Raw genomic sequence first — 25,848 nt, 5'->3', positions numbered from 1 at the left:
ACCTTTCAAATCAAGGTTTAAAAAAGAAATGGAAACAGCCAAACATTAAATGAAAAAGCAGAAAAGGGACTCAAGCAAAGGAACAAGCCTATCCTTTTTTATTGCTCCACAGCATTGAACACATTTAAAAGATCAGTTGAAGTCATGAAGCTAAAAATAAAGTTTTTGCAAACTCTAGGTGGAATGTGGGTAACACTCTAATTGAGCTCAGAGGATGCTGGTTTTATACTTCATTCTGCAATATTCAAACAAAACAAGAAGCTGAACCCTAATTTTGATCCCATTAACATGGAGATTACCAATCTGCTTCAAGATAGACATGTTTCCAATGCGTTGCTGAGTTAGACATTATGTGGCCATTCAAAACACTGGACCAGTCTACAAAGCCAGTGCTAGGTAAATAAAAAACATGTAAAATAAGAACTGAGTCAATTAGCACGACAGAATTACAAGTTTATTGCAAAGTAAGGTGAGTATTTCCCCCTCAACAGCACATGCCAGAACTGTTAAAATTTTACACATTCAGTTGAATGTTACTCAAAAGTCATATCCAAATTATCAGAACCAAACAAAATACTACCCTGGATTTATTTATGATGGGTTTATCCAAATATTTTAAATGAAAGGCAATTAACTCAAGAAGTTGAAGAAAATCCTTAATAAATTATTCCTTAGCCAAACTACAGTTTAAGTATATTGGGAGTAAAACAGAGAGTCAATAAAAAAAAAATTGATACGATAGTCAGCTCAAGAATTGTTGAGTAGGTCATCCCTGCTCATTATCACAGTATAATCCAGTTTTGAACATTCTGTTTGGCAAATTAATTACCACAGTTAAACAAGACAGGAAGTCAGTCCACGTCTTCAACTACAGAAATTCCTTCCTTTTCTTCTAGCTTGGATACCTGCAAGTAAAAAGGAAACAAATTCAATAGCAAAAATAAGCTTATGCTTCCATCAGCATCTGCTACTGGTTGTAAAAGTGACACACAAAGATCAGGTTTTTATGAAGTGGATAAATCTTTTGGTTTGTCCAAATGCAGCTAATCTTGTGGTGTGACACTGGAAGGAGCAGAAGACAGCCTGCAGATAACTCATCCTTTGGGTAGATGTGCCAACTTTCTTTTGAGCTGCATCACAGTTCCTTCAAATTATGCCAGCTATAAAAATCCCAGTGAACGTTTTGGCACCTGGAAGTGCATGCTCTAACCACAAATCCTTCACTTCAGACACAACTCCAAGGCAGAAGCTACAGACAGTGCTGCTGGAGTTCCTAGGGTTGCTCTAAGCCCCCTCAGCCAGGCAGAGCTGAATGACATTAAGACTCCAAGAACAAATCTGGCAATTCCCAGTAAATGCTATGATCTCAACTTCCTTTTACCCCTGTTCCTTCTGCAGCAAATACAAAGGGAATTTTGCACTAAAAGTGAGTGGATAACTAAACTGGCTTGACTACACTACAGACATCCAAAGCAGAAAAGTACTTTCTACAAATCCAACAGATTTCTCTATCATTAGCACTCCAAATTGTTTCCATTTACAAATGAGCTCAAGCTGTAACATGACTCTCCCACAGGAAAACCTGGCATTACCTAACTAAAGGTGGGTTTTATGTCAATTTTATGCTGTATTTCCACAGTCCTGTTACTATGCCAGAAAAATCTTAAGTGCAGATTGAGTCCCAGGAGCAGAATGATGAGTGAGACACTGTCCAAGAGAGTGATTCTCTTCAGAATTACAATTGTGCTGAACACCTACGATCAGAGGCAGCTCTTACCATATTCCATTTCTTGAATAGGGCAGATTTGACTCAAACCATTGCAAGTTATTATTTTCCAGTCTTGCAAAGAGCTGCAGGAGTTATCAGTTCAGGTTACTGTTGCCTACACAATAAAATCTTCCCCAGACTTGTCTCCCAGTTTTCAGGAATAAGTTGCAATGGCCACTACCCTTGCATAGCACAACTGCTATTACATACTAATCTAGTTAAAGAGTGTAACAATACCCTGCATCATTAAAAGACCTTAATCAAATTTACTGTAAGCATAATATAATTACATTTTGGTCCAGACCCTACAAAAACATTTTGCCTGACTCCCACAGAGGCCAAAAGAACTTTTGTCCTGGACTTCAGTGGGAAAAAGTCCAATATGATGTAAAAAAATCTCCCACCATTCATACTTTACAATAAAGTACTGCACATGGTAGCTTTTATCCCAGGTTTCAAGGTAGTAAAACACTATTACAACATGTCTGGCATTTCTCAGATGAAGGAATTAATATTTTATTACATGTATAAACATATTCTTAAAAGCAACCGGGGTGTAAAATCTCTGGCAGAAAAAAACTTCAAGGTGCTAAAATTCTTCACCCAGCACTTCTGCCATAAAAGAGGCATTAAAATAAGTTTGAAGGGGTGACTAAAAACTACAAAAAGTTAAGCATGGTTCCAATAATTGCCTGAGCCCCTCCCCACCTCACAGTGCTCAAACTGAGCACGGTACCATTACTGCTGCTGTGTTTGAGCAAACATGTATTTGTGAGTCAACCACCTTGAGATTCAAAAAAGGAATTGTTGCAGAAGGAGGTGGGAGAAGCACTCACAGTGAATTGCTGCCTCTTACAGTGGCTTTCCCCATGCTGATGTAGGTCAAGTCTTAATTCTGCAATTAAGCAGATCCCTTCAGACAGGTCCTGAACTGAAACCAAAACACAAAAGCTTGTTTTTCCCATTAGCATAGGACTTCATGAGTCTGGGTACACCTATTAGTTTCTGGCCTCAGTATATCTATTTCTTTATTTTTTCTTTTTCTTGTTTTCATAGCAGGATGACAAAAAAGAACCCAAACAGCCTACACTGAAATCAGAGGATTTAGCCTCACAGTTATGTGAAAAGAACAATCACAGTTATTTCTGTAGTAACTACTACCCTAAATGCTAGTTGCCTTTTGCTGGAGATTCACTGGAACCAAGCTGGACCCACTGTGAATAATTTAAGTATAAAACCATCCCAGAAGCAGAGGGCATTTACCTGTTTATCTATACACCTGAACTGCCAGGACCATGAGGTGTTGTAGAGGAAAGGCCTCAGGTCAAATCGGTTGTCGTCTGGACTGTAGTTTTCAGCGTGGTAGGAAGGGGTGAGGGTGGTCATTTTGTGCCTGTTGACTGAATACATCCTGAAGAAATGCTTAACCTTGGATGCCACCTGGTGTACAAAGAATATAGGTTTTAATCAGATGAAGTTTCTTAGTATTTTAATTAAAAGATTTAGAGGAGAACAGTATTTTTGAGACTGTTTTCTCCCTTTACACAGTCCAAATATTCTTTCAAAGCAAGAGCCATTTTTTGTCTCAAAACATATAACCAAAGGCTTCAAGAGTAGTTGGTCATCTGTATTTCAGAGAACAATTTTGCCCTTGAGGTATAGTTCTGAAGTAATTGTTTTCAAACTACCCAATTACTGTTTTAACAATTTGCAACACAAGACAACAAACTCCATTTAAGAGATGCAGACCAGCTTTTCCACCATATTCTGCTGCAGCTGTAGAATAATCTCTAAACACAAAATAATGAAACTATTCCTTTCAGTTAAAAGGCACCTGACCTTTCTCCAAACATACTCTATTTTGGCAAAAACATTAAACTATTTGATTTTTTTTTCCTCTTTGGTATCTTACCTCTCTTGGAGTACAAATTTCCTTCCACATAGTAATCAGCTTACAGAACATACTGTATGGTCCAGCCTTTGCAATTTTCCTTAATTTCCCATAGACTGAGAGCTCTGCATATGTCATCCCCATATCCGCCTGAAAACACACACACACACAGAGAAAGTCACTGAAAATCTTAACTATGCAAATTTTAATTCTTTTATGGGGCAATTAAAATAACCCAGTTAAATCAAAGAAACACCAAAATGAAATTGTCAATGTCAAAAAGACATAGTAATATTATGAGCAGAAATAAAAAACCCCACTGGAATCTCTCCAAATTGGTAGACTGGAGCCTACAGAGGTAATTTTATCAGTCCTCTCTTTTCCAAAGGGACAGCAAAGAGAAGGGTGTGGGAAGAAGAGGGCTTAGTCCATAGCAGTAAGGCCCTGACTTTCTTCTGATATTAAAAAAACTTAAAACAAACTGAATTTTATAACACCTGTCCTTCTAAGTGTCCAAAAATCTAAAATAATTCAAAAATGTTAATTTGCTGTTTTGGAAACTATTGTCAACACAGATAGGGCAAGCGTGGGAAACTAATGCCTTGTTGGCAGCTTTGAGACTGTTTATAACACGCTTGTCAATAAGCGTGGATACATACAAGAGTAAACAACAGTTATTGGACAAAACCCAGATTTTGGGGTAAGGCTTACAAGATCATTTTAAAGGCACTGCCCATTACCTCATCAGTTTGAGCCACCTGTCCATCCACCAGGGGCTCCAACTCCGCAGTGGGTGGAGCTGACATGATACTGTAAGGGAGAGGGAAAAGGAAAACCATGGATTCTATGCAGTCTTACGAGTGCTGGTTTGTTACAACAGTGCTTCATCGCCAAAACAAAGCACCTGGCTCAGACAGTTCCTGCAGTGGAATTAACAAACACAGTCACTGAATCACTGCTCACCTTCTGAGGGCTGTGAGCTGGAAGTTTTCAATGCAATACTGAATGAAGTTCTTCAAATCAGTCTTGCTGATGCCACCGATGGGGTTGATATCAGCACTGGAGCAGTCGTACTTGGTCAAGTAACCACGGAGACTGAGCAAGATAGGAAATTTTATCCAGCAACAGTAAATAATAATGTAACTGCAGCATAATATATAATCCTTGACATTATAGAGAATTTATATGTAGCATAAAGAAAGGGAGAAACAGACTGCAGATTGGTATAACATATTTATACCTAAAGGGCAAACATATTTAATTGCAACAAGGCTATCCTAAAGCCATGAAATTTCCAGAAGATGATACTTTAAACAATCATAAAGCACTGCGAAACTGTCCATGATGAGCCAGTATGTGCAAAACAACTAAAATACTGTGCTGACCAATTAAAACAATAAATCTCAAAACACCCACAGAACCAGCACACAGTAGTCTCACAGCTTTAGAGGTTACCACTCCCACAGTCTTACAGGGATTGCTCTAACCTTCAAATACTCAGCTCTAATAACAGTACTCCAGATTTTAAAGTCTGTTTTTCAGCTCAAAGTTCACATCTTAATTCCTAATACAGTAATTGAAAATACAACAAATTGGGAAGTTAGCCTAGTGAATGCACAAGTAAGCTCTACTGAAAACAGCATTTTATGGCAGAGCTATAGCAATACTTTGGCTAAACCTCTGAAAAACACACAATTTCCCATTCAGGCTGATTCAACTGTTTTCACTAATTTCACTGTTACTGGTCTATTCTTAGGTTGTTACCGCTTCTGAGTAATAATCTACACTGGGATTTGGTAGAGTTGCAAGGAAATGACAGTGTCCTGTTCCACCTGGGTTTGGATTCATAATTTTCCCCAACCTTTCATCCACATTGGCTGATCCCAGCACCAGCAGTCCCCCTGGCATTCCACGAGCCCACAGTGTCAGCTGAGCAAAGAGGTAGGCGATGACCATTCTTATTCTAGCCTGCAAAGCAAAATGAAAAGGAAAGCAAAATTTACATAGCAGAGCGATTTCTCCCCAGTCACTTTTATTATCAATTGTCTAAACAAACTCATGAAGAACAAACTGTGGGCAGGGTAAGTGTAACTTCAAGAAGGATGGTCTTGTGGAGAAAATGCTGAACACGCACAGGAAATCCGGGTTCAGTATCTGCTACTGCCACAGACTGAGGAAGTTTCTCCTGGTCTGACCTGCAAGCTGGGGAGTAGTTGCCATTTTCTATCTCCTACAAGCACTAAAAAGGAACCATGAGGGATGAAGTATGCAGACAAACCGTACTTTTTTATGGAGTAAATAAATCCCTCTGGTCTAATACACAACATTTGTAAAAAGTTCACTTTGCTTTTGTCCCCATTCTAAAACTCAGCTTTTTCTGAGGATGGCAGTAATACAAAACCAACCTGGGACCCAGCCTCCAGCTCCAGCCACAATTGTGGGTGATATTAAGGAAATACCCACGCTCCTCTGTGACTAAAGCCTCTCCTGTTGCCAAAATGCTGATAAAGGATTCAGTATTTGCTTACAGACCAAACAGCTGGATTTCTCCAGTAACAGAGGGATAAAGACGAAGTCCTCAAATTAACAAAAACTATCAAACAGGATAACCAACACTCAGAACTAAAGCAGAGTTGCTGGTTAGGTTGGAAAAACAAAAAAACCAAACCAAAACCCACAGAACCAAAGGAGTCTGACCTGATTCAGCCTACAGGGCACACACCTGCACATTCTGGAGTGCCAGGCTCTCTCTGCTGCTCCCTCCATAGACAGAAAAACGGGGAGTTCGACCTGTCACCACACTGAAGATCCCCACAACAGCTTTCACAGCTGCATCAATGTTCAGGTTAATGTGGTAGCTGAGAAGAATTCAAGCACAAGTGACTCAACTAACACAATCTGACTATATAAAATACCATTTAAAAAAAAACCAAAAAAATCCACCCATCAAATGAGGTTTTAAGGCCACTAAAATCTACCACTAAGATCTGGTACGAAGAAACTTAGGAAAGAATAATGCTTTTCAGAGTCTGTTTCCAAAATTCCATGTCCTTTGCCAAATGCTTCTAAGTTTGCCCGACTTTAACACTTAAGTAATAATATCTGTAACATTCCTACTTAACCCACCTCCTATTGCTCTCTTATTTTTTCCCATTTTCAAGGTTGAACATTTTAGATGCAAGTCCTTGCCAGAACATGATTTTTTTTCCCAGCACTTCGCAGCTTGTACCTGCCTATTTGCTCAGCCAGCAGTTTAGCCCTGTTGCAGGTATCCTGGGAGGAGTTCTCACTAGCCATGTAGCACGTGGTGAAGACACGCTTGCACAATTCCCGAGGATCCTGAGGGATGTAGGTCTCATCATTCACAATCCTGCGTGCATCAGCCAGCACATCTGCATCTGAGGACAGAGCAAAAGAAACACAGGAGTGGAAATTATGGTGCTCCTCCTACCAAGGATATGCAAATATCTTGTGCATCCCTTGTATTCCAATTAAGCTTTACAGTGCCCCTGACAAATAAGATGACTATATCTACCTCCCAAAAAAAAATTTCATCTATCAAATAAAAGAATTACTGATTTTGCTCCTGATTTTGAGCACAGAAATATTAAATGCATTTGATCTACTGAAGAATTTTCACAGAAAACATAATCCAGTATGTATAAAGACTTAGCTAAAAGCATAAAGTCTGCTTAAAACCAGTTTAAGAACTTCAACCATCCCTAACCATGTAGTGCTGGTTTTAATAGAAGGGGAAAATTTTCAGAATAAACTGAAAACTACATCAGCCAACATCTGAACAATACTCTAGACAGAAACTAGTCTAAGTTCCACATCCAATTCTTAAACCCAAAACAAAAACTATTAAGCCAATTCAGAGAATCCGGACATGCATTTTTGCTGGAATTTCTGAAGAGATACAAAGAACTCCATTAGAACAACAGGAAAAAGGTCTGCCATTAATAAGCTCTTGCAGCTACCGCACCCAGCTAATATTAGCTTGTCCACAACCATTAGTGGGTATGGCTGGCCAGACACACAGATCTACTTACTGCCATTCTTGACTGCCAGGCAAACCTGGTGACACATGGAATACACGATGCAAGCTGTAGCAGAGCTGTCAATTCCACCACTCAGAGGTAGGAGAAATCCTGCCTTGAAAACAGAGCAAGGAAGAGGTTCCACATAGCAAAATTAGAAAAAAATATGTATTGTACTACTCAGGAACACACTCCTGTAGAAGAGTGACAGGTGCATTGTTCAAGTCTGTTTATATTCTACTGGGGAAAAACAGAACAAACCACCCAGAGCAAATCCTCTTAAACTCTCATTAATTGGGTAATCAAACAAGTAGTCAGTGTAAAGCCCTTTGGCTAGAAAAAATTCCAGTTGTCTTCACCCTCTAGTAAGACAGAAAAGCTAATAAAAAGGATTACATTTTTCATATATACTTTACTATTACACTGAATTACTACTTCACACCACCCTGGCACACTCAAGAAAGCACAATTCCTAAAGGAAGGGTGCACAGAGCATACTGAAGTCAGACTTGGAACACGATTTTTAAGTCTGAATGAGCTGCTTTAAAAACTCAAATTTTTCACCTTGGACTAACATCAGTTTGGGTTCAGTAGCACAGGATGACAATTTGGATTGTCCCTGTGGCACAAAAGAAGCTGTGTATGCCAAGGGAAAAACAAACCTAGTTGTTCTTACCTGTTTGCTACGCCTTAAATAGTCCCAGAGCCAACATGCAGGTCCAAGGCTGAAATTACAGAACATGATTGTTCTAAGAAGGTTAGGGAATAACACCTAAGCAAGTCAACATATTTACTGTGGTCTTCCAATGAGAGACTTCCTTTATTTAAATCTAAACAACATCTTATGTTTATCTCTTTCTTTGGTTTGTTTAAATTTTGGTTGGTTTTTTTTTTTTTTAAATCAAAATAATTTTCAAGCAGCAGATTGAGTGTTTGATTACCTGATCTCCTCCTCAGGACTGTGATGTCTCCACTGGATTGGCACACAAGTAGGAACAGCTACATCGTCAGGACACGACAGAGCAAAATTCACTTTTACCCTGGGATAAGGATTCACTTTACTTGCCTAAGCAACAGCACAGAAGAATTCAGAAGACACCAATTTTAATGTAGCATATACCTATAAAACACCACATCTCTAAGATACTGTGAAAATCAAGACAACGCAAATACTTTTTACATTCAGTAACTATTCAGACTTGGCACACCTTACAAACACCAGGAGTTCTTACCGCCAAGTTACGAGATGAAATCTCTGCTCTGTAACTTCGAACATCTTCCAGGTCCAGAGTGGCAACCAGCACCTCCTATGAAAAGGCTTTCAACATTAGATCACTCTACACAAACGATGCTTGGCAAAAGATTCAGCAACAGCTGTGGCAAAGGAAAAGGCAAGAAACTTTACTGGGGAAAGAGATGGATCTGGCATATATTGTGAGGAAACCTAGATGACAAATCTACTTTTTTCTGAAATCAAAGTGAAACCTTGTGTCTACAAAACTGGGTCATAATTAGAACATTGCAGTCTTTGCCCTTTCTTCCTTTAGATAAGGGAATGTAAATTAACAGGGTCTCTCCTCCTCACGGTGATTGTCCTCACAAAAGCAGGAGAGCTACTGTAGGTAATTTGACTAGAAAAACACTTGGATCTAGCTGAATAGCATAATTAAAATACACCCTTTTTAGTCTAGAGACATGGACCTAAAGTCTGGAATGTCTGGGAAGTGTTGAGCATAAATGTACTAGCAGCTATAGGGTGAATACATTACCACATCATCGAGTGAAAACTGGGATCCTTGTGCAACTGTTTCTCCATTCATGGAAATCATGGCACAGCCATCGTAATACAGACGATCACCATCACAGCCTTTCTGGTTTGCTAAAATATATATCCCACCATTCTGCCGGGGAAACAAACATACAGAGAAAGAAAAAAAAAAAAAAAGCAGTTCAGAATATAGCACCTGACAGGATGTTAAAAATCAAAATGTTACTTCTCTGTTCCTGCTCTTCTTACAAACTTCCTCTCCCTGTACATCATAAATGATTTATGGCTGGGATTCTCTCTTGACAGGAGTCTCTATTAGTAGCAAGAGTCATTCTGTTGCCTTTCCCTGGTCTTAAAATTAAGAACCAAACACAGTTTAAGGGAAAAGGGGTTTTTACTTCAGTATTTAATTAAGGATCCTTAGGTGCACAACTCCGTCCAGGTGGAATGTGTCGAAATGCACACCGAAAATGCGCCCGAAATGCACCTCCCGGAATGCACCCAAAATGCAGCCCCCAAAATGCACACATCGTGTATACAATGTATAGACCTTGCAAATTAGCATATCTAACAAAGATTCCCCAATGAGAAGCTTAAATGAATAGCGTGATATCCCCCCATCCTGAGGAATTCCCCCTTGGATGGGCCTATCTTAGTTTGCAGGATGTGTTCTAGAGAGGACCTTGGTTTCTCAGGATAGCATAGGACTTTCTGGCCCCAACTGTGAGGCCTCCAGGATGTTTGGTCTCCTGGCTTAACAGAATATTAGGACTATGCTAAGTTATCAAGCTTAAGGAATTACAAATGTGCATGCTAAAAGCACTGAGGATACATAAAAGCTATATAAAAAGGGTATAAAAAAGGTATGTAAAAGAAAAGGCAAAAAAATCGTCATGGCATCAATTCCCTCAACCCAAACAGAGAGCTGCACTTCTAAATTGAAATTCTGAGTTCAAACTGAGGTTGGGAAAAGCAGGAAGGTGATGACAGAAGCTGTGTTCGGATATCAGAGGAGAGAGCAGATACTGTTAAATATAAGCAAAGCATGTTAAATTACAATGACAAAGCAGCTTTTTCACAGTGTAATGTACACTCGTTGCTTTATTTTTGTCCCCATCACTGTTAGATAGGATTACAGTCCAACTACTTAATGTCTTCTCATTTTTAAAACAAACAGAACTTTCAAAGTAGAAAAGTGCACACCTTTGCTGTGGCAGAATTCACCAGGTCCACCCGGGCATGAGCCTTCCGCAGCACGTGGTGACTCCCGGAAGAGTTGGTGAAAATTTCCACGCCGTCAAGTCCCATCTCAATGTGAGGGCTGTCAAAGCAAAAGGCACAAAAATAAATCACTACTGTGCTGTGAAAACTGCAAATATTATTAAAAATCACTGACAAACAGAAACATCTATGGCATTGTCAGTTTTCTGCATGCCTTAGCTCAAACAAGGATAGGGCTTTCAAAAATATCTGTTTTCTTGCATTGCACAACTCTTCTGTCAAAGACCAGCAGTGGCTGCAGAGGTCAGGAGGGCTTTTGCTCATTCTGTTCTAAATGAAATGCCTTCTACTCTGTATAAGGCCAGGTCTCAAAGAAAGAGAGAATTAAAAAATCTTGGTCTGAAAGGGCAACATGGATATACACTGCAAGGTCAGCTGTCCCATTTTCCTTTTCTCTTAGGAAATCCAAAAACAAAACCACAAGGAGAAGATTTTTACTGCTTTTTTTCTTTTTCCAATGTCATAAGAAAGAAATGCAAAAAAAAAAAAAAAAATCACATCTTTGACACACCACACCTTCTGCAGTTACAAGGAAATCAATGTAACTGGGAGACTTGGAAAAATATCAGGAATGTGAGCACTGTAGTTTCCTGTCATTTGTTTCCTTAGATCACTCTTTTCATTCTGCTTCTTTTTGGTATTTCTCCCCTAGCCTCTGTTTTGAATTGGTTTCGTTTAACCACCTACATTTCTTTGCCATCCTGCACCCAGCCTAGTGAGGTCTTTCCCATGATGTATTCATTGCTCCTAATTACATTTTATTTTACTGGCAATTTCTGAAAGATAAATTACATAGAAGAATAATAAGCAGATCTTCTCAAACGTTTATTTCAGGCAGCTCAAGGGTATGTTTTAGTTTACTTTTTATTCTCTCTTCTCCTTTACCTGTTTGGTGCCCAAAGTTCTTCACATATTTCTGCCCCTAGGCAGGTATCTTTGGTTGCTAGCACTGCATCCCCAAAAGGAACAGTTTCCTGAGGAAAAACAAGAACATTCTTACACACATGCAGTATAACAAGCTATTCAATTCAAAAACTCAACTACAAATCCTAAGAAAATATAAAAATCGAATGCTCATTTATGTGAAATTAGTGAGTGACACAGTATCAATCACATTATACCTTCTTTCATTTTATACCAAGTCTGTGTAAAAAAAAAAAAAAAAAAGCTCTGAAATGCAAATTTCTGGACTGATTGAAATTTTGTGGTTTAATTTCAGTAGTATTCAGATCCAGTGCTTTGCTTAAGGACAGGAATTAAACAATCTACAAAACAGAAACTGTCCATTGCTAGGAATCACACTCATGCTTTAGCAGGAACTAACATAAATTTTAGATCCTTCTGAATTTTTCTGAATTTAAACCTTCCTGAAGGTTTAAATGATTTTTTAATTTTTTTTAACCTAAAAACACATACCCAATTCTAGTCTCAAGCACAGATAAACTCAGTACCAAAATTGTGCAAAATATGGCAGTCAAGGTTCTGTATGTACAAACAACTGAGATTTAAAATTTACTTGCTTTGCTGCCACATACTAACACAAATAAGGTTAACTATGCTCTCATTTAATATAACTTAGAACCAACTCTGAAACATATGAATCTACAACATGACTGTCAGCAGAATTTTGGGAACTACAGTGTTTAATTGCTGGATCTGGAAGATGCTAAAGTTAAAAAAAACAACTTACCTGTCCCGTCACTTCCTGAATTATCCTGGGTAGAAAATATTCCTCCACGTGCCTAAAACAAGTTTACAAATTGTGAATATATCATTACATAAAGCACAGCATAAAAACTGGTTCTCATCTCACCTTCTAATGCTGGTTAAAGAAACCGTATTGAAGTTGTACAGGGCTGTGTGTGTTTAAAAAATAAAAAAAATACTGTCATATTTTCTGTGGAATTTATCAGAAATGCCAACATTTTAAGATAGCAACATCTATGCTTCAGAAAGGCATGGTAAGCAATGCTCCCTCCTGGCTAGAAACCAGACCTAACAAAGAACACACCATGCAAGTCAAATGCCAGAGGGAAATTTCTCTCTTTGCAGGGTTGCTACATGAGCAACTCAGAACTGACTGGGGCTCAGAGGATGGACCAGAAGTGCATTACTGAGACCATCAATTTGGAGGCATTCCCTGACTGCAGGACAAGTGCACAGCATCAGAGATGAGTGCCAGGCGTATTCTGCAGCATCATAAGGTAGGTAACTTTTACTCTCTGCAGTTGTTAAAGCTCTGACAGAGCTCATCCATTTCAATGTTTGCCAGTTCAGTACTGGGCTGCAGCAATCCAGCAGACAAACACAGCCTTGTGCAGTCCTGAGCTGGGTGTTCTTAGAAAGCAGACACCAGGAAAATGACACTTTACACTGGTTGTAGGATAAAGCAGCCCCACTTTTTCTTCCAGCTCAGCAACTCAGAGTTTGACTGCTCAATAAGCTTCCTAACCAAGCTGCAACCATGTAGCTTGGCTGACTCTGCTGGTCTCCCTGTAGCAGCCAATGATGATTTGCTGTAGATATTTCAACCCTGCTGCTGTGGCTGCAAACAGCAAGCTGTGTTTTTTAACACAATTTTAACAGTTGACAGCATACCTTGCTTTACTCCATGGGGTGAACCATCTAAGTTCCCTGTAGTTTCCTCCATTTGCCAGTGATATTTTTGGTCTGATCAGAAGAATCTTCCTTAAATCACAAAACAAAAGAGAAAAGCTGAGTCAAGACATGATGTACAGCCAAACAAGGCTATATACGAGCACTGATTAACTCCTTTTTTTCTTTTATAATGTAACATTTTTAAAGTTTCTGTTTGCAGACTCAAGGGGCTTTTCTGAATTCTTTCAGAAAGCAGTGGGAATTTAGTTTCTACAAATTCAGAAAAGAAAAAACAGATAATGAAAAACCTTAGTTGTCTTTCTCAAAATTTAGCAAATAGGAAGATAAATCCATCACTCTAATGTAGCACTGAAGAATCTTGCTTGAAGGCCAAACTGGTGTCTGAAAAGATAATGTGTTACTTTACAAAACACATCAAGAACTACTTACTTATTTAAAAAGATCACTCGACAATTGTAACGAACATTCCTGTGCAGAACAGGCCTGTGAAAATAAGAAGCAAAATTAGCAGTGACTACACTCACTAAATGAAATTATAAAAAGCTACAGAATCTACTTTACTGCATAAAAACTATTTGTAAGACCTCACTAGAGGGAATCAAGCAAAACAATACATCAAGTTTTAGCTTCTAATTTTTTACTTAAAGTAGTTGTTTGAAAAAATCAGAGTTAGTGACTGTGCTGTCAGTCTCAGATGTATCAACCACTACCTGAGCCTTAGGAACATGAGCAGACCAGAAGATTCCCCATGGCTGGGCCAGGTTATTTAATCAAACACGACCTCCTGTGATACTGCCAACCCAGTTCAAAACCAAACTAGTTTTGCACATTTATATCAATACTGACACGATAATTTTACAGACATAATTTACCACCCTTCCCTGTCAGCACGAGACTTACAGTGGCTTCAGTGATTTTCGCATACACTTATGTTGCTTTAAGATGTCTGTCAGTCAAAGAAGCCCCCACATTCCTCCAAGACAGTCAATTTATAAAGCCCCTTGAGTTACACCTCACACAAAGTCTGACCTGTGGCAATAGGGCCCAGCCATTAATGTTTCCAAAATATAACTGTAATTATTCTATTTCTCTCTTGAAGGGCTCAGCCACCAGCAGTCTTTGAAAGGATTATCTTTCAGAAAGTGTTCTGCATGTTGCAGTCCTGGTCATGGCAATTAAAAGGGGAAAAGTAGTGCAGTTCCTAAGGTATGTTTGAAAGTTTGGTGCAGAGCCCTTGCTATCCAGAGCATGGCACAAGCAGCATTCCCTAAGGACTTACCCCTTTATCATAGGTACACAAGAAAAAAAAAACTTACATTCCCACATCACAGATAATATCTTGAGTAGCTGGAGACTCCAAGAGCTTTTCCAGAACTTGAAACGAATGCAACAGTGTGTCTGACTCATAATAGTGATCTGAGCAGCCGTAACCACTGCATATAAAAACAAGAAATCAAAATTCAGCCAGACCAGCATCAGAGCCAAAGAACCAAAACTACTCCAGACAGGGAACATTTCACCCACACGGGTAATTTATATAGAAAATGAAGAAGCAGTGCTGTCAACATCATCCCTACTTACAGCATTTAAAACTCTGCAGCGTTTTTTATCGCCCCATGGGGGTGATATATTCCTTTAAAGGACAGCAGCCTGGGCCCAGGCAGAAATCAAAGCACTACAGTTTCCCTGAAGGAAAACTCACTGAAATAGGTCAAAAATTATCGCTACCAGTCAGGTTTCCAAGACAAGAGACCCAATCCTGTGCTCATAACTACAGTGCTTTCTTTGCACCGACAGCCGCATGCACTGCAGCACCACGGGGCTGATGCTCTTCCTGACTGTTCTTCCACAATTAAGTGGAATCGCACCAAATCCAGGGCCAGCAAAGCGCCCTTACCAGATTTCGAGCTCTGGACCAAGCCGGTACCGGGCTCCTTTTCTCTTGGCGATGTCGATACCTGGAAGAGTGTTGGGTACGCAGTGTGTGAAACAGGCACGGGCTGCGCTGCTGCGCCCGTGGGAGGGAGGGAAGGAAGGAGGGAAGGAGGGAGCGGGAGAGGCTTCCTGACGGCCGGGGGCAACCAGCCATCTCGGCACTCACTTCTGAAAATCCTCTCCAGGTTGCCCTCAAAGTCCAGAGCCCACTGGTTGAGGGCGCAGGTGGCCACGGTCACTGCCCGGCCCATGGCGGCCCCGCCGCCTTCCCCGCTGCTTCCGGGGCGGAGCCAGGCCGGGGCTGCCGGTCCCTCCCCCGGCCGCTGCTCCCGGTCCCTCCTCCGGCCCCGGCAGCAGCACTTGCACAATCAGTGCTTCAAGAATGGACTCCATCCAGACCCGGTATCCACCCCCGGTGTGACTCCTCCGCCGGCGTGTGCTGCTGCACACCCGTACGCGGTTTTCGCAGTTTTTTCTCCCCAGAGCCCTGAATAACGGGAGTCAAGCCTTAGCCCGTTTCTTAGCCCTTTTTAAGAGGTGTCCCTCAAACCGAGTTCAGAGCGTGAGTGCTGAAAGTAACTGGAACAGGGTGCCAATGTTCTGCGTGTTCACATTTCAGCATCATCCCGGCAGCTCTCAGGGTGCTGACCCCAGAGAGGGTGACTTCAAAGTCCAATCTCCTATGTCCCTCATCACATACTTGGCTGCCGTGAGCCGCCTTACACACAGAATTCTAACTTCTTTCTGTACTAGAATCAGAATCATTTAGGTAGGAAAAGACCTTTAAGATCACTGAGTCCAACCACTAACACAGCACTGCCAAGCCCACCACTAAAGCATGTCCCCAAGCGCCACATCTACACTGTACACGGCTTTTACCTCCAGCAATGGTGACACCACCACTGCCCTGGGCAGTCTGTTCCAATGCCTGGCAACACTTTCCACGAAGAAACTTTTTAATATGCGATCTAAACCAGCCTTGGCATAACTTGAGGCCATTTCCTCCTGTCCTGTCGCTTGTCTCTTGGGAGAAGAGCCTACAGGCTACAGCCTCCTTTCAGGGAGTTGTAGAGTGTAAGAAGATCCCCCCCTTGAACCTCCTTTTCTCCAGGCTGAGGTCCCCCCCTCTGCTCTCCTTGTGCTCCAGAACCTGCCCCAGATCCATTCCCTTCTCTGGACACACTCCTGCTTCTCAATCTCTTGGATTAAGGTGCCCAAAACTGAGCCCACGATTCGAGGTGGGGCCTCAGCGATGCCCAAAACAGGGGGACAGTCACTGCCCTGGTCCTGCTGGCCGCACTGTTGCTGACCCAGGCCAGGATGCCAATGTCCTTCTTGGCCACCTAGGCACACCTGGGCTCGTGTTCAGCAGCTCTTGGCCACCACCCCCAGGTCTTTTTCTGCGGGGCCATTGGAAATTGCACAGAACGGTCAGTGCAATGTGGGGAGTTTAGTAACAACTCCAGGCAGCCCAGTCTGATTTAGGGACTCTGTGGCCGCTTTGCTAACAAGTCAAAGCGGCCCAGTTCCCTTTAAGGGCTCTGTGGCCGCCTAAAGTAACCAGCCTGTAGCGCTGCAGGGGGATGTTGCGAGCCAAGTGCAGGTGTAAACTGTGTCCTTGGACACCAATTCCCGCTCTTCCAGAACGTTTGGGTTTCTGCAGTGCTCCCTCCTGCCCGGTGGCCGAAGCGCCTTCTGCGCGCCCCCGTTGCCGGCCGTGCTGGCGGCGCAGCCACGGAGGAACGGCCGCTCCGCGCGGGCCCCGCGGCCGCCGCTCCCCAGGGCACGGCCGAGCGCTCCGCGCGCGCAGCGGGACAGGGGGCGGAGCCTGCGTCGCTCGCGCTCCTCGGCCCATGGGATGAGCGCGCGCCACCAATGGGGAGCCGCGGGACGGGCGGAGCTCGGCGGGGATTGGCCGGGGCCGCGGGGCGGGGGCGGGGCCCGGAGGGGCCGGTGCCGCTGAGGGGCCCTGGGGGCGGCAGAGCGGGAGCGGCGGCGGCGGGGCGGGAGTGGGTTCGGGTTCGGGTTCGGGTTCTGGTTCGGGTTCTGGTTCTGGTTCTGGTTCTGGTGGGGGAGTGAGCCCCGGCGAGGGAGTGACCGGCCGGGGGACTGACAGAGCCCCGGTGAGTGGCCCCGGGCGTGTGGGTGGGTGCGTTCCTTCCTTACCGTGTGTGGGATCGGGCCTGGAAGGGAGCCAGCCGTGTGGGCAAAGGGGAGCGGCGAACCGCCTTCCCCTCACATCGCTTCTGAAAAGAAGTCCACGGGGGGAGGACTAAAGGAAACGGCCTTATGGCGAGGTAGTGGAGATTCAGATTAGATACGAGACAATTTTTTTTCGCTGTTGGGGTGGTCAGGCGTTGGCACAGGTTGCCCAGGGAGGTGGTGGTTGCAGAGGGTACGGTCAGGCTCAGTCAATGTCCAGGTAATGGATCAGGTTGGCGGCGATGAGGCACGTCGAGCTGGGAAGTCAGTCCGTATTCCAGATTATAGGATGATGATCTTTACCATAAGAAGTGTTTCATCAGACCGAAAGAAAGCTGTAGTGCATGTTGCACAGAGAGAATCAGGTGTTGCTGAGTAAGTCATTCTCCATTCCCACTGAATTTTTGCTTGGATAGGATTCTGTCTTGTTTTCTGTGGTGTAAATGGCATATATGGAGCAAAGAGTCTGGGCAAAAGCATCCAATTGACAAAGTCCAGTACAGGTAATGTTAAAGCAGTAGCAATTTCTCAAATTGAGAAAGGCAGTTAAGTTACAGAACTTTATTTCCAGAGGTTTATGAGAATGTGGTGAAACTTTTTTTTTCTTTTACATCTATGTGCAAGTAATAAGCCATATATTATCTATGCATCTTAAAAGAAATTTCCAATTAGCAAAAAGTTTAATGGATTACTTTGATATAATTGTTTTGGTTATGTTTTGCTAAATGTAAGTTCATAAGGAATTGGTAAGGATTTTTTGCCTCCTCTCCTCCACCCCCAAATTTCACATGGTCTATAGGCTATATAATAGATTTTAGTAACTTTTATTTGTGATTGTCTTGTAGAGACATAAGACTTACTGTGAACCAGCTGGAGTAATAGGATTCATATTTTCTTTCCTACAGGGCATCATGGCAGCCCATCAGGAGAAAAAACTTGCTGAAGAAAGAAAACACCAAAACATGCAGAATGATACTAAAGCATCTCAAGGCCAATGGGGAAGAGCATGGTGAGAGAAGCCAATGATCCTAAGCAGTCCTTGTACTTCCAATTGCTTCATTCTTACTCTTAGAGATGCTGTATTCCTTTTAAACTTCCCTCTGTTAATAACAGATTGTTTTCTTGTCCTACTCTGAAAGCTCGTGGATCATTTGCTGTAGCAACAGGTGCTGAAGAAGAGTTCTTCAAGTTTTTTAAGGCAGAGAGTTTGCCGGGTTGTTTGGGTTAAAACACAGTCCTTGCAAAACAGAAAAGCAAATCATAACAATTCGTAACAATTCCAGTTCCTTCAAGGAAAGAAATATTTCATGAGATCTGGAAAACAAGCATCCCAGCATCTGTGGCATTCCCAGCTGATCAGTCCCGCTGTAGCAAGATTTAGGACACATATCCCAGTTCTCAAAGAGCTGAGTAGGTATTAGCAGGGCATTGTACTGCAGCTGGGAACAGCAAAAGTGGCTGGCACAGCAAGTTCAATTTATGGCTGTCCAAGGTCTGTCTTTTGCAAGTTTCCAAGCTTTGCATAATGTTCTTGGGATTCCATTATCACTTTCAATTGAATACTCTACCAGTTAGAGCCATGATTGGCATCAAAACCGTCAAGTCTGTAATAATAATCTGGTTTTTGGAGGGGAGATTTTATCTAATCTCTTGCTCTGACCAGCTAGTGTAGTTTTAGAGGAGTTTGTGGTAAAGTATGTTCTGTGCTGATTTTTTAATGGCTGTTTGACCACCAGACATGTCTGTGCCCTGAACACATTTTCAGTTTTCATCCAGTTAGTCCAGAAGGTCCACTGAAAAAGTTATTTGATGTAACTCATCTATCTGAAACGTGGGCAAACCAAATGCTCTGTTTTGGATTACAGGGAGGTGGACTGGTTTTCCTTGGCAAGCATCCTTTTCCTGCTCATGTTTGCACCACTGATCGTGTATTACTTCATCATGTCCTGTGACCAGTACCAGTGCTCTCTGACTGACCCACTCCTGGACTTGCTGACAGGGAATAAACATCTGTCTGACATCTGGAACAGGACTCCCACACTGACCTATAGGGCTGCTGGCATCTATTCCCTTTGGGTCACTTTCCAGGTACATGATTGAGTTATGATCTGGATGCCGTGTCTGGTTTCTCACACAGCTGTTGGATGAATCCTTTTGCACAAAGGATAGTGGAATGTTGAACTGGCATTTACTCTTTGGTGTTTCACACTTTCCAGGGCTTTTTGGAATCCAAATGAAGCTTATGTACTTGGAAAATAAGCATGTGGGGAATATACACAAATGTTCCTTGTGTGACATATTCCTTAATGAGGTTTTTAAGAAAAAGCAACTTTATAGCAGTATCCGTTTGTTTTAAATTAATACACAAGAAATAGATTAAAATAAAACGACGAGGACCTGAATCTAGTTACCAACTGTCCTGCCTCCCCACCAAAGAAGGATGACAGCCTTACATGAAATACATCTTTGAGCTGTATAAAAGCTTAGATGTATTACTAGTCTAAAATCGCAACAGCTAAATCTTGCCATATTTGCTTACCCAATACTTAATAGAAACTTAATAGAAACATTCTATTTGGTATATGTATGTAAGGAATAGTGTTTTGAGGGATTTTGTCTTGTCTGTATTTCCTGTGAATACATTCTCTCTCTTCTAGGTGGTTTTGTACATGTCCATTCCTGACTTCTGCCATCAATTTCTCCCTGGATATGTGGGAGGTGTACAAGAAGGTGCTGTCACCCCTGCTGGTAAGGTTTTCCTTGGAATACATGGACACCGTGCAATCTTCTGAAATGATAGTATTTCTGTACTTAGAGTGTTTGATAACCCATGTGTAGCCAGAGGAAACGTGGACAGAAGTGCTCTCACCTTCCTCACGTGTTCAGTTCAAACAAAAATAGAAAGCAATCTATGTCATCTTTTAGAATAAGTTATAGCATTTCTATCTCTTATAATTAGTATAACTGTTGATCTGGTAGGCACCATACCAGCAGTGAAAAAGTACTGGTTGATAATTTTGGCACTTGAAATTGTCAGTTGCCTATAGTTGTCAGGACTATTGCTGGTATTCGACAAGATAGTTTTACCTGCTCCAGCTCCATTAACCCAAGGGACTTGAACAAAATGTGTGATGTGAACTGTTAGAAGGAGTGGTTTGTTACTCTAGTCAGTTTTGGGGGAAAGTCTAAATTCAATTTTGTGAGGAGAAAAACTCAGCCTAACAAAGCCTAATGGGTACAGCAGAGTCTAATGGAACACTCAGAAACGTGCTTTAAGGTATTTAATTGGGAGGATGAGGAGAGAGAAGTTGTTTCATGAGCACTTGATTGAGCTTCTGTGTATTCTGTGCATACCCATATTAATTAAAAGCTGCGGTAATGCGGGGTCAGTAACACTCGATTTTTTTTCTTCATCTTTTAGGTGTCGTGAATAAATATGAAATCAATGGACTTCAGGCCTGGATCATTACCCATGTGCTTTGGTTTGCAAATGCTTCTTGCTTCCACTTCTTCCCACCTACCATCATTTTTGACAACTGGATTCCTCTCCTGTGGTGTGCCAACATCTTGGGATATGCAGTGTCCACATTTGCAATGATTAAAGGCTACTTTTTCCCTACCAATGCCAAAGACTGGTATGTGAGTTTTAGTAATGAGAGAATACGAGGCAATCAGAGATTAGAACTGTTAAATAAAAACCGGGTCTATGAATTGAATGACAGAATATATTTCACTGGCAGAGAGAGCTGAGCCAGTGTATGACAGTGGTTCTTTGCTTCACTAGCACCATCCCCTGTGTTTCATGCTGCCCACCATGGGACTGGCAGCCTCAGTGTCACAGATACACCCATCCTAGAAATAGTGATACTTAGACTGTTCAGAAGTGTTAGCAAGAGTAAACTCGGGCACTTCTGAAACTCTACAACTTATGTCTAGGAATGTAATACTTCAGTTGGGTCAGCTTGTGTTACCTTGCACAGCGTTACATGGTTTGATGATTTTTATTATCACTACATCAAATTAATCTGAATTGTGTAGTCAGAGTAGTAATTACCTGTATTTGTGTATAACTCCGTCCATTTCTAATTTTTTTATGTTTTACAGCAAATTCACTGGAAACTTCTTTTACGACTACATGATGGGGATTGAATTTAACCCTCGAATAGGGAAGTGGTTTGATTTCAAGCTGTTCTTCAATGGGCGCCCTGGGATTGTGGCCTGGACTCTGATCAACCTTTCCTTTGCTGCCAAACAACAGGAGCTGTATGGCGAAGTGACAAACTCCATGATCCTTGTCAATGTCCTTCAGGTAAATTCCAAGGAGGAAATTAGGAAACCAGCTGGGAAGTAAACTAATATTAAAGTAGGAAAAGAAGTCCTTCTATGGGAATGAAAATGAAGTGTTTTTTCCTGGCCTGAAACAAGCTCATTCAGTGATGGTGTGCTGGGACTTCTTTGGATTTATTGCCTGATCTGTGTAAATGGAAGCCTGCTCAATAGGAGCTCCATCGCCCCTCTTTGTAACCCTGTGACTCTAAGCTGAAGAGAGATTGGGGTGATCAATTGTGAGTTCACTTCCCAAGCGTTTGTCCTTGAGTTGTACCCTTGCCTTAGTCATCCTACTGTTGCTTTACCTGTGTAGATAGATAGATAGATATTGTGTATCCACATAGATTGTATTTATGTGATAGTTCTTCCTAACTGTGTTCAGAAATGTCTGGGTTTGAAGTGCTAGCATCAAAACACCAATGAATTGTGAGATCACATCACAAGGCAGCACAGACATGAAGCTGATGCTGTTAAAGAGGGTAACTGGTGACAGTGCTCTGTTATGAATGTGAAATTATTCTGTTGCAGGGTATTTATGTTCTGGACTTCTTTTGGAATGAAGCCTGGTACTTGAAAACCATTGATATCTGCCATGATCATTTTGGATGGTATTTGGGCTGGGGAGACTGTGTTTGGTTGCCTTACCTCTATACTTTGCAGGTAAAAATGTGTACACTGTGTATTTGGGCTAACGGGAATGGAACTTTGCAGAAGCATTCTTCTCAGCAGGTTAATGTGTACCTTAAATGTTTCTAGGCAGTTTGACTGTTGAGAAATCCTTGCAACATTCTTTGTACCAATTCCTGTGTAGGAAGGCTTCCTGTCCGTGCACAGATTGGACATCTTTTCCTCTCCTGCCCTTCTTTTGTGCCTCTTTCTGTCACTGTCTATTGTGTCTGTATATTTTCTGAATCCTTTCAGTTTCCTTTTTTTTTTACTCCTGCTTGTTGAGGGTCTTTTGGTTAGTGGTGGTTTGTTTGTGTTTTGTTCCTTGCTTTTTCTTTCTGTCCGGTTTGCATCCTTGCAACTTCTCTCTTCTTGTTTCACGAAGAAGTTCAATTTTGGAGAGAGAAAGAGAGAAGGAAACTGTTGGATGCAGAGTTTTTTGAAAGTTTTCTGCAGTTTTACTGTTGCAGTCGATTTTTCTGCTCTTTCTTCTGGTCTGTTGTGGGCCACTGTAGTCAAGGAATTGGTCTGGCACGCTGAGCCTCTGTTGGAAGTAAATGTCTGATTGTTTTTGTGCTCCCCAGGGTCTGTATTTGGTTTACCACCCTGTCCAGCTGTGCACAGCCCATGCCGTAGGGGTCTTGATGTTGGGCTTGCTGGGCTATTCCATCTTCAGAATAACCAACCACCAGAAGGACCTCTTCCGTCGTACCAATGGCAACTGCAGGATTTGGGGGAAGAAGCCGGAGTACATCGAGTGCTCCTACATGTCCGTGGATGGGACCAAGCACTACAGCAAGCTGATGACCTCTGGCTTTTGGGGCTGGGCACGTCATTTCAACTACACGGGAGACCTGATGGGCTCGCTGGCCTATTGCCTGGCTTGTGGCTTTGAGCACATCCTGCCTTACTTCTACATTGTGTACATGACCATTCTGCTCACCCACCGCTGCATTCGGGACGAGCACCGTTGTTGCAGCAAATATGGGAAGGACTGGAAGCACTACACTGCTGCAGTGCCCTACCGGCTCCTACCCGGCATATTTTAAGGCTAATGCAGGATCCAGGGGAAAGAAAAAAGAAGAAACATGCAGGCATGCCATGTTTAAAGTGTTTAAACTGAAGTGGGGCACTGAAATGTCCCGTTTTTTTAGAAGATTCTTTTAATTGGAATACCCCTCTGAATCTCCCCATTTCCACATGAACTTGGAGCTGGAGAAAAGTTGCATGTGTTGATATTCCTGAGAAATCCCAAGGCCGGCAGGTGGCCTTACCCTTGATTGTAGCAGGGTCCTGGAAGCAGTTTGCAGTGGCTCAGGAGAGGAGGAAAAGAGTTCTGTCATCTCTTTAGGAAAGAAGTTGTCTGATGCAGTTGTGACCACCAAAACCTACAATCAGGAACAATGACAAAGGAGGTTTGACTGTTGGGTGCTTGTCAAGAGATGAACGGTGGAAATGCTGAACTGCAGGACCTGGTCTGAAATGATTGTTATCATCTAAACCAAAAGTGAAAACTGTTATAAATTAGTGACATTTTCAGCACCTGACTATATGGAACATGACCAATTGAGTATTATTTTGATACTGAAAGCAGACTTAGTGAAGCTACTGAACTGTGCTGGTTGGGCTGGAGTAGAGTTAATTGGTTTTTTTTTCCTAGTAGCTGGTATGGGCGTAGTTTGGGATTTGAGCTGAGACAGTGTTGATAACACAGGGATGTTTTCACTGTTGCTGAGCAGTGTTTACACAGCATCAAGGCCTTTTCTGCATCTCACCCCACCCACCAGCGAGGAGTTGGGAGAGGGGACACGGGCAGGACAGCTGACCCCAACTGACCCAAGGAATATCTCATTCCATATGGCATCATGGTCAGCACATAAAGCTGGAGGAAGAAGGGAGTGGGGGATGTCAGGAGTGATGGTGTTTGTCATTCCAAGACACTGTTCCATGGGATGGAGGCCTGCTTTCCTGGAGATGGCTGAACATCTGCCTGCAGGTGGCAAGTGGGGAATAGATTCCTTATTTTGCTTTGTTTGTTTGCAGAGTTTTTCCCTTTACCTATTAAATGAATGTGTTTATGTTAACCTGTGAGTTTTCTCCCTTTCCTGATTCCCTCTCCCATGCCACTGTGGGGGAGTGAGCGAGCAGCTGTGTGGGGCTGAGTTGCCAGCTGGGGTTAAACCATGACAGTCCTTTTTGGTGCCTAACATGGAGCTCGAAGGGTTTGAGATAACAGCATTGTTTCAGATTGACTGGAATGTGCGGGATGGGATTTATAGCTGTTGGTGCTGTTGAGCTGTCAGGCTCCTGTGCTTGCCATGGGGCTCACTCTCTGTATATTGCAGGGCTCATTAGGGGCTTCATTTTGATTTTGCTGCTAGCTGTAGTGCTTCTCCTCTTCCTGGGCTGTGCCTGGGGACACTTTGATGACAGCCCTGGTGACACACCTGGGTTGGCAGGTGGCCAGGGCATCGCTGCTGTTTCTGTGCTGCTGGAACTCCAGTGCAAGCTCAAGTCGAGGGAACTGTAACCTGTGGATGAGCCCACATGGGAGCAGGACACCCCCAGGCATAGCAGCTGGGAATAAGCCCATGGTAGAGCAGGAACCTCTCAGAGCATCTGTGGCCGTGGGTATGTCCGTGCCCAGGAAGGGATGGTGGCCCAAGGATAAGCCTGAAGCCTCTGTGGCTGTGGGTAAGGCCACGCTCAGCAGGTACCCCTTGAAACATCAGTGCCTGTGCATGGGGTTGTGCTGGAGCACCTCAGAGCCAGGGCCATGGATAAACCCCTGGCAGAGCAGTTTACAGCCTTGGAGAGACTGCATCTGTGGGTAAGGCCACATCCACTTCTTTAGTGTGGATGGAAAACTTCATTCCCTATTGTTTGTATAAAATCATGTTTGTAAAAATTGAAGATATAAATTCTTTCGGGACAAATAAAAAAAATCCTGCTGATTTTCCTTCAGCTATTTCTTTTCTTGTTACATGGTTATCTTTTGGAATAACTAAAGGATACAAAAGGAGCTCTTCAAAAAGTTTGATTTCAAGAGCTCCTTGAAATTCTGTTTTCCAAGGTGAAACAAATGAAAAGAAAGAGGGATCATAGTATGAACTATGCAGCTTGTAACAAGCTCAGTAGTTATGTCCAAGCTAAAACACTTTTTAAAAAATGATTGTACATAAATATACTGTTAGTTTTTAGAGTAAGTAGAAAAGTGTGTAAATCGATGCAGCTGAACGCACTGATCTTCATGGCAAGTTTGGATGAGTTGTGTAGGCAAGTGTGTGTTTTGGTTTTGTTGCAGTCATCCTGGAGAGGATGGTCTGGGCAGGAGAAGAAGGGTCTCTGC

At 42.4% G+C, this 25,848-nt stretch overlaps 2 protein-coding genes across 4 annotated transcripts; one reads left to right on the top strand and one right to left on the bottom strand.

The window, feature by feature from the left end:
• Positions 1–428: 428 nt before the first annotated feature.
• Positions 429–15,590, bottom strand: NADSYN1 (NAD synthetase 1). Of its 2 annotated transcripts, none has more exons than XM_048307980.1 (21): positions 15,469–15,589; positions 15,265–15,325; positions 14,684–14,800; positions 13,797–13,850; positions 13,347–13,436; positions 12,439–12,490; positions 11,634–11,722; positions 10,671–10,788; positions 9,469–9,600; positions 8,932–9,006; positions 8,641–8,765; positions 8,376–8,424; positions 7,712–7,814; positions 6,889–7,057; positions 6,382–6,517; positions 5,521–5,627; positions 4,623–4,754; positions 4,400–4,469; positions 3,681–3,809; positions 3,032–3,208; positions 429–905 (listed from the first exon to the last, which is right to left on the bottom strand). In XM_048307980.1, the coding sequence occupies exons 1-21, from the start codon at positions 15,551–15,553 to the stop codon at positions 852–854; spliced, it is 2,124 nt and encodes a 707-aa protein (XP_048163937.1). In that variant the 5' UTR covers positions 15,554–15,589; the 3' UTR covers positions 429–851. The 2 variants fall into 2 exon arrangements, with proteins under 2 accessions (XP_048163937.1, XP_048163938.1); XM_048307981.1 differs by lacking the exon at positions 429–905 and adding an exon at positions 912–2,699 and having other exon boundaries at positions 15,469–15,590.
• A 1,719-nt stretch (positions 15,591–17,309) lies between these two features.
• DHCR7 (7-dehydrocholesterol reductase) lies at positions 17,310–25,451 on the top strand. Of its 2 annotated transcripts, none has more exons than XM_048307959.1 (8): positions 17,310–17,425; positions 18,410–18,513; positions 19,370–19,592; positions 20,162–20,252; positions 20,926–21,139; positions 21,609–21,813; positions 22,362–22,493; positions 23,084–25,451. In XM_048307959.1, the coding sequence occupies exons 2-8, from the start codon at positions 18,416–18,418 to the stop codon at positions 23,546–23,548; spliced, it is 1,428 nt and encodes a 475-aa protein (XP_048163916.1). In that variant the 5' UTR covers positions 17,310–17,425; positions 18,410–18,415; the 3' UTR covers positions 23,549–25,451. The 2 variants fall into 2 exon arrangements, with proteins under 2 accessions (XP_048163916.1, XP_048163917.1); XM_048307960.1 differs by lacking the exon at positions 17,310–17,425 and adding an exon at positions 17,657–17,879.
• The last annotated feature ends 397 nt before the right edge of the window (positions 25,452–25,848 follow it).

Source organism: Corvus hawaiiensis, chromosome 6 (genome assembly GCF_020740725.1).
Source record: "Corvus hawaiiensis isolate bCorHaw1 chromosome 6, bCorHaw1.pri.cur, whole genome shotgun sequence".
NCBI lineage: Eukaryota > Metazoa > Chordata > Aves > Passeriformes > Corvidae > Corvus > Corvus hawaiiensis.
Note: the sequence above shows the minus strand (reverse complement) of the source record. Positions and strands in the feature narration are given on the sequence as shown.

What these genes read in the sequence shown, in the direction of transcription:
- NADSYN1 (XM_048307980.1), bottom strand. Translation starts at nt 15,553, where the DNA reads ATGGGCCGGGCAGTGACCGTGGCCACCTGCGCCCTCAACCAGTGGGCT. An exon ending in ACCCCATGGAGTAAAGCAAG is followed by an intron (nt 12,491 to 13,346) that starts GTATGCTGTCAA and finishes AACTTGTTTTAG; the next exon opens with GCACGTGGAGGAATATTTTC. An exon ending in GAACTTTGGGCACCAAACAG is followed by an intron (nt 10,789 to 11,633) that starts GTAAAGGAGAAG and finishes TTGCTTTGACAG; the next exon opens with CCCTCACATTGAGATGGGAC.
- DHCR7 (XM_048307959.1), top strand. Translation starts at nt 18,416, where the DNA reads ATGGCAGCCCATCAGGAGAAAAAACTTGCTGAAGAAAGAAAACACCAA. An exon ending in GGCCAATGGGGAAGAGCATG is followed by an intron (nt 18,514 to 19,369) that starts GTGAGAGAAGCC and finishes TTTGGATTACAG; the next exon opens with GGAGGTGGACTGGTTTTCCT. An exon ending in CTTACCTCTATACTTTGCAG is followed by an intron (nt 22,494 to 23,083) that starts GTAAAAATGTGT and finishes TGTGCTCCCCAG; the next exon opens with GGTCTGTATTTGGTTTACCA.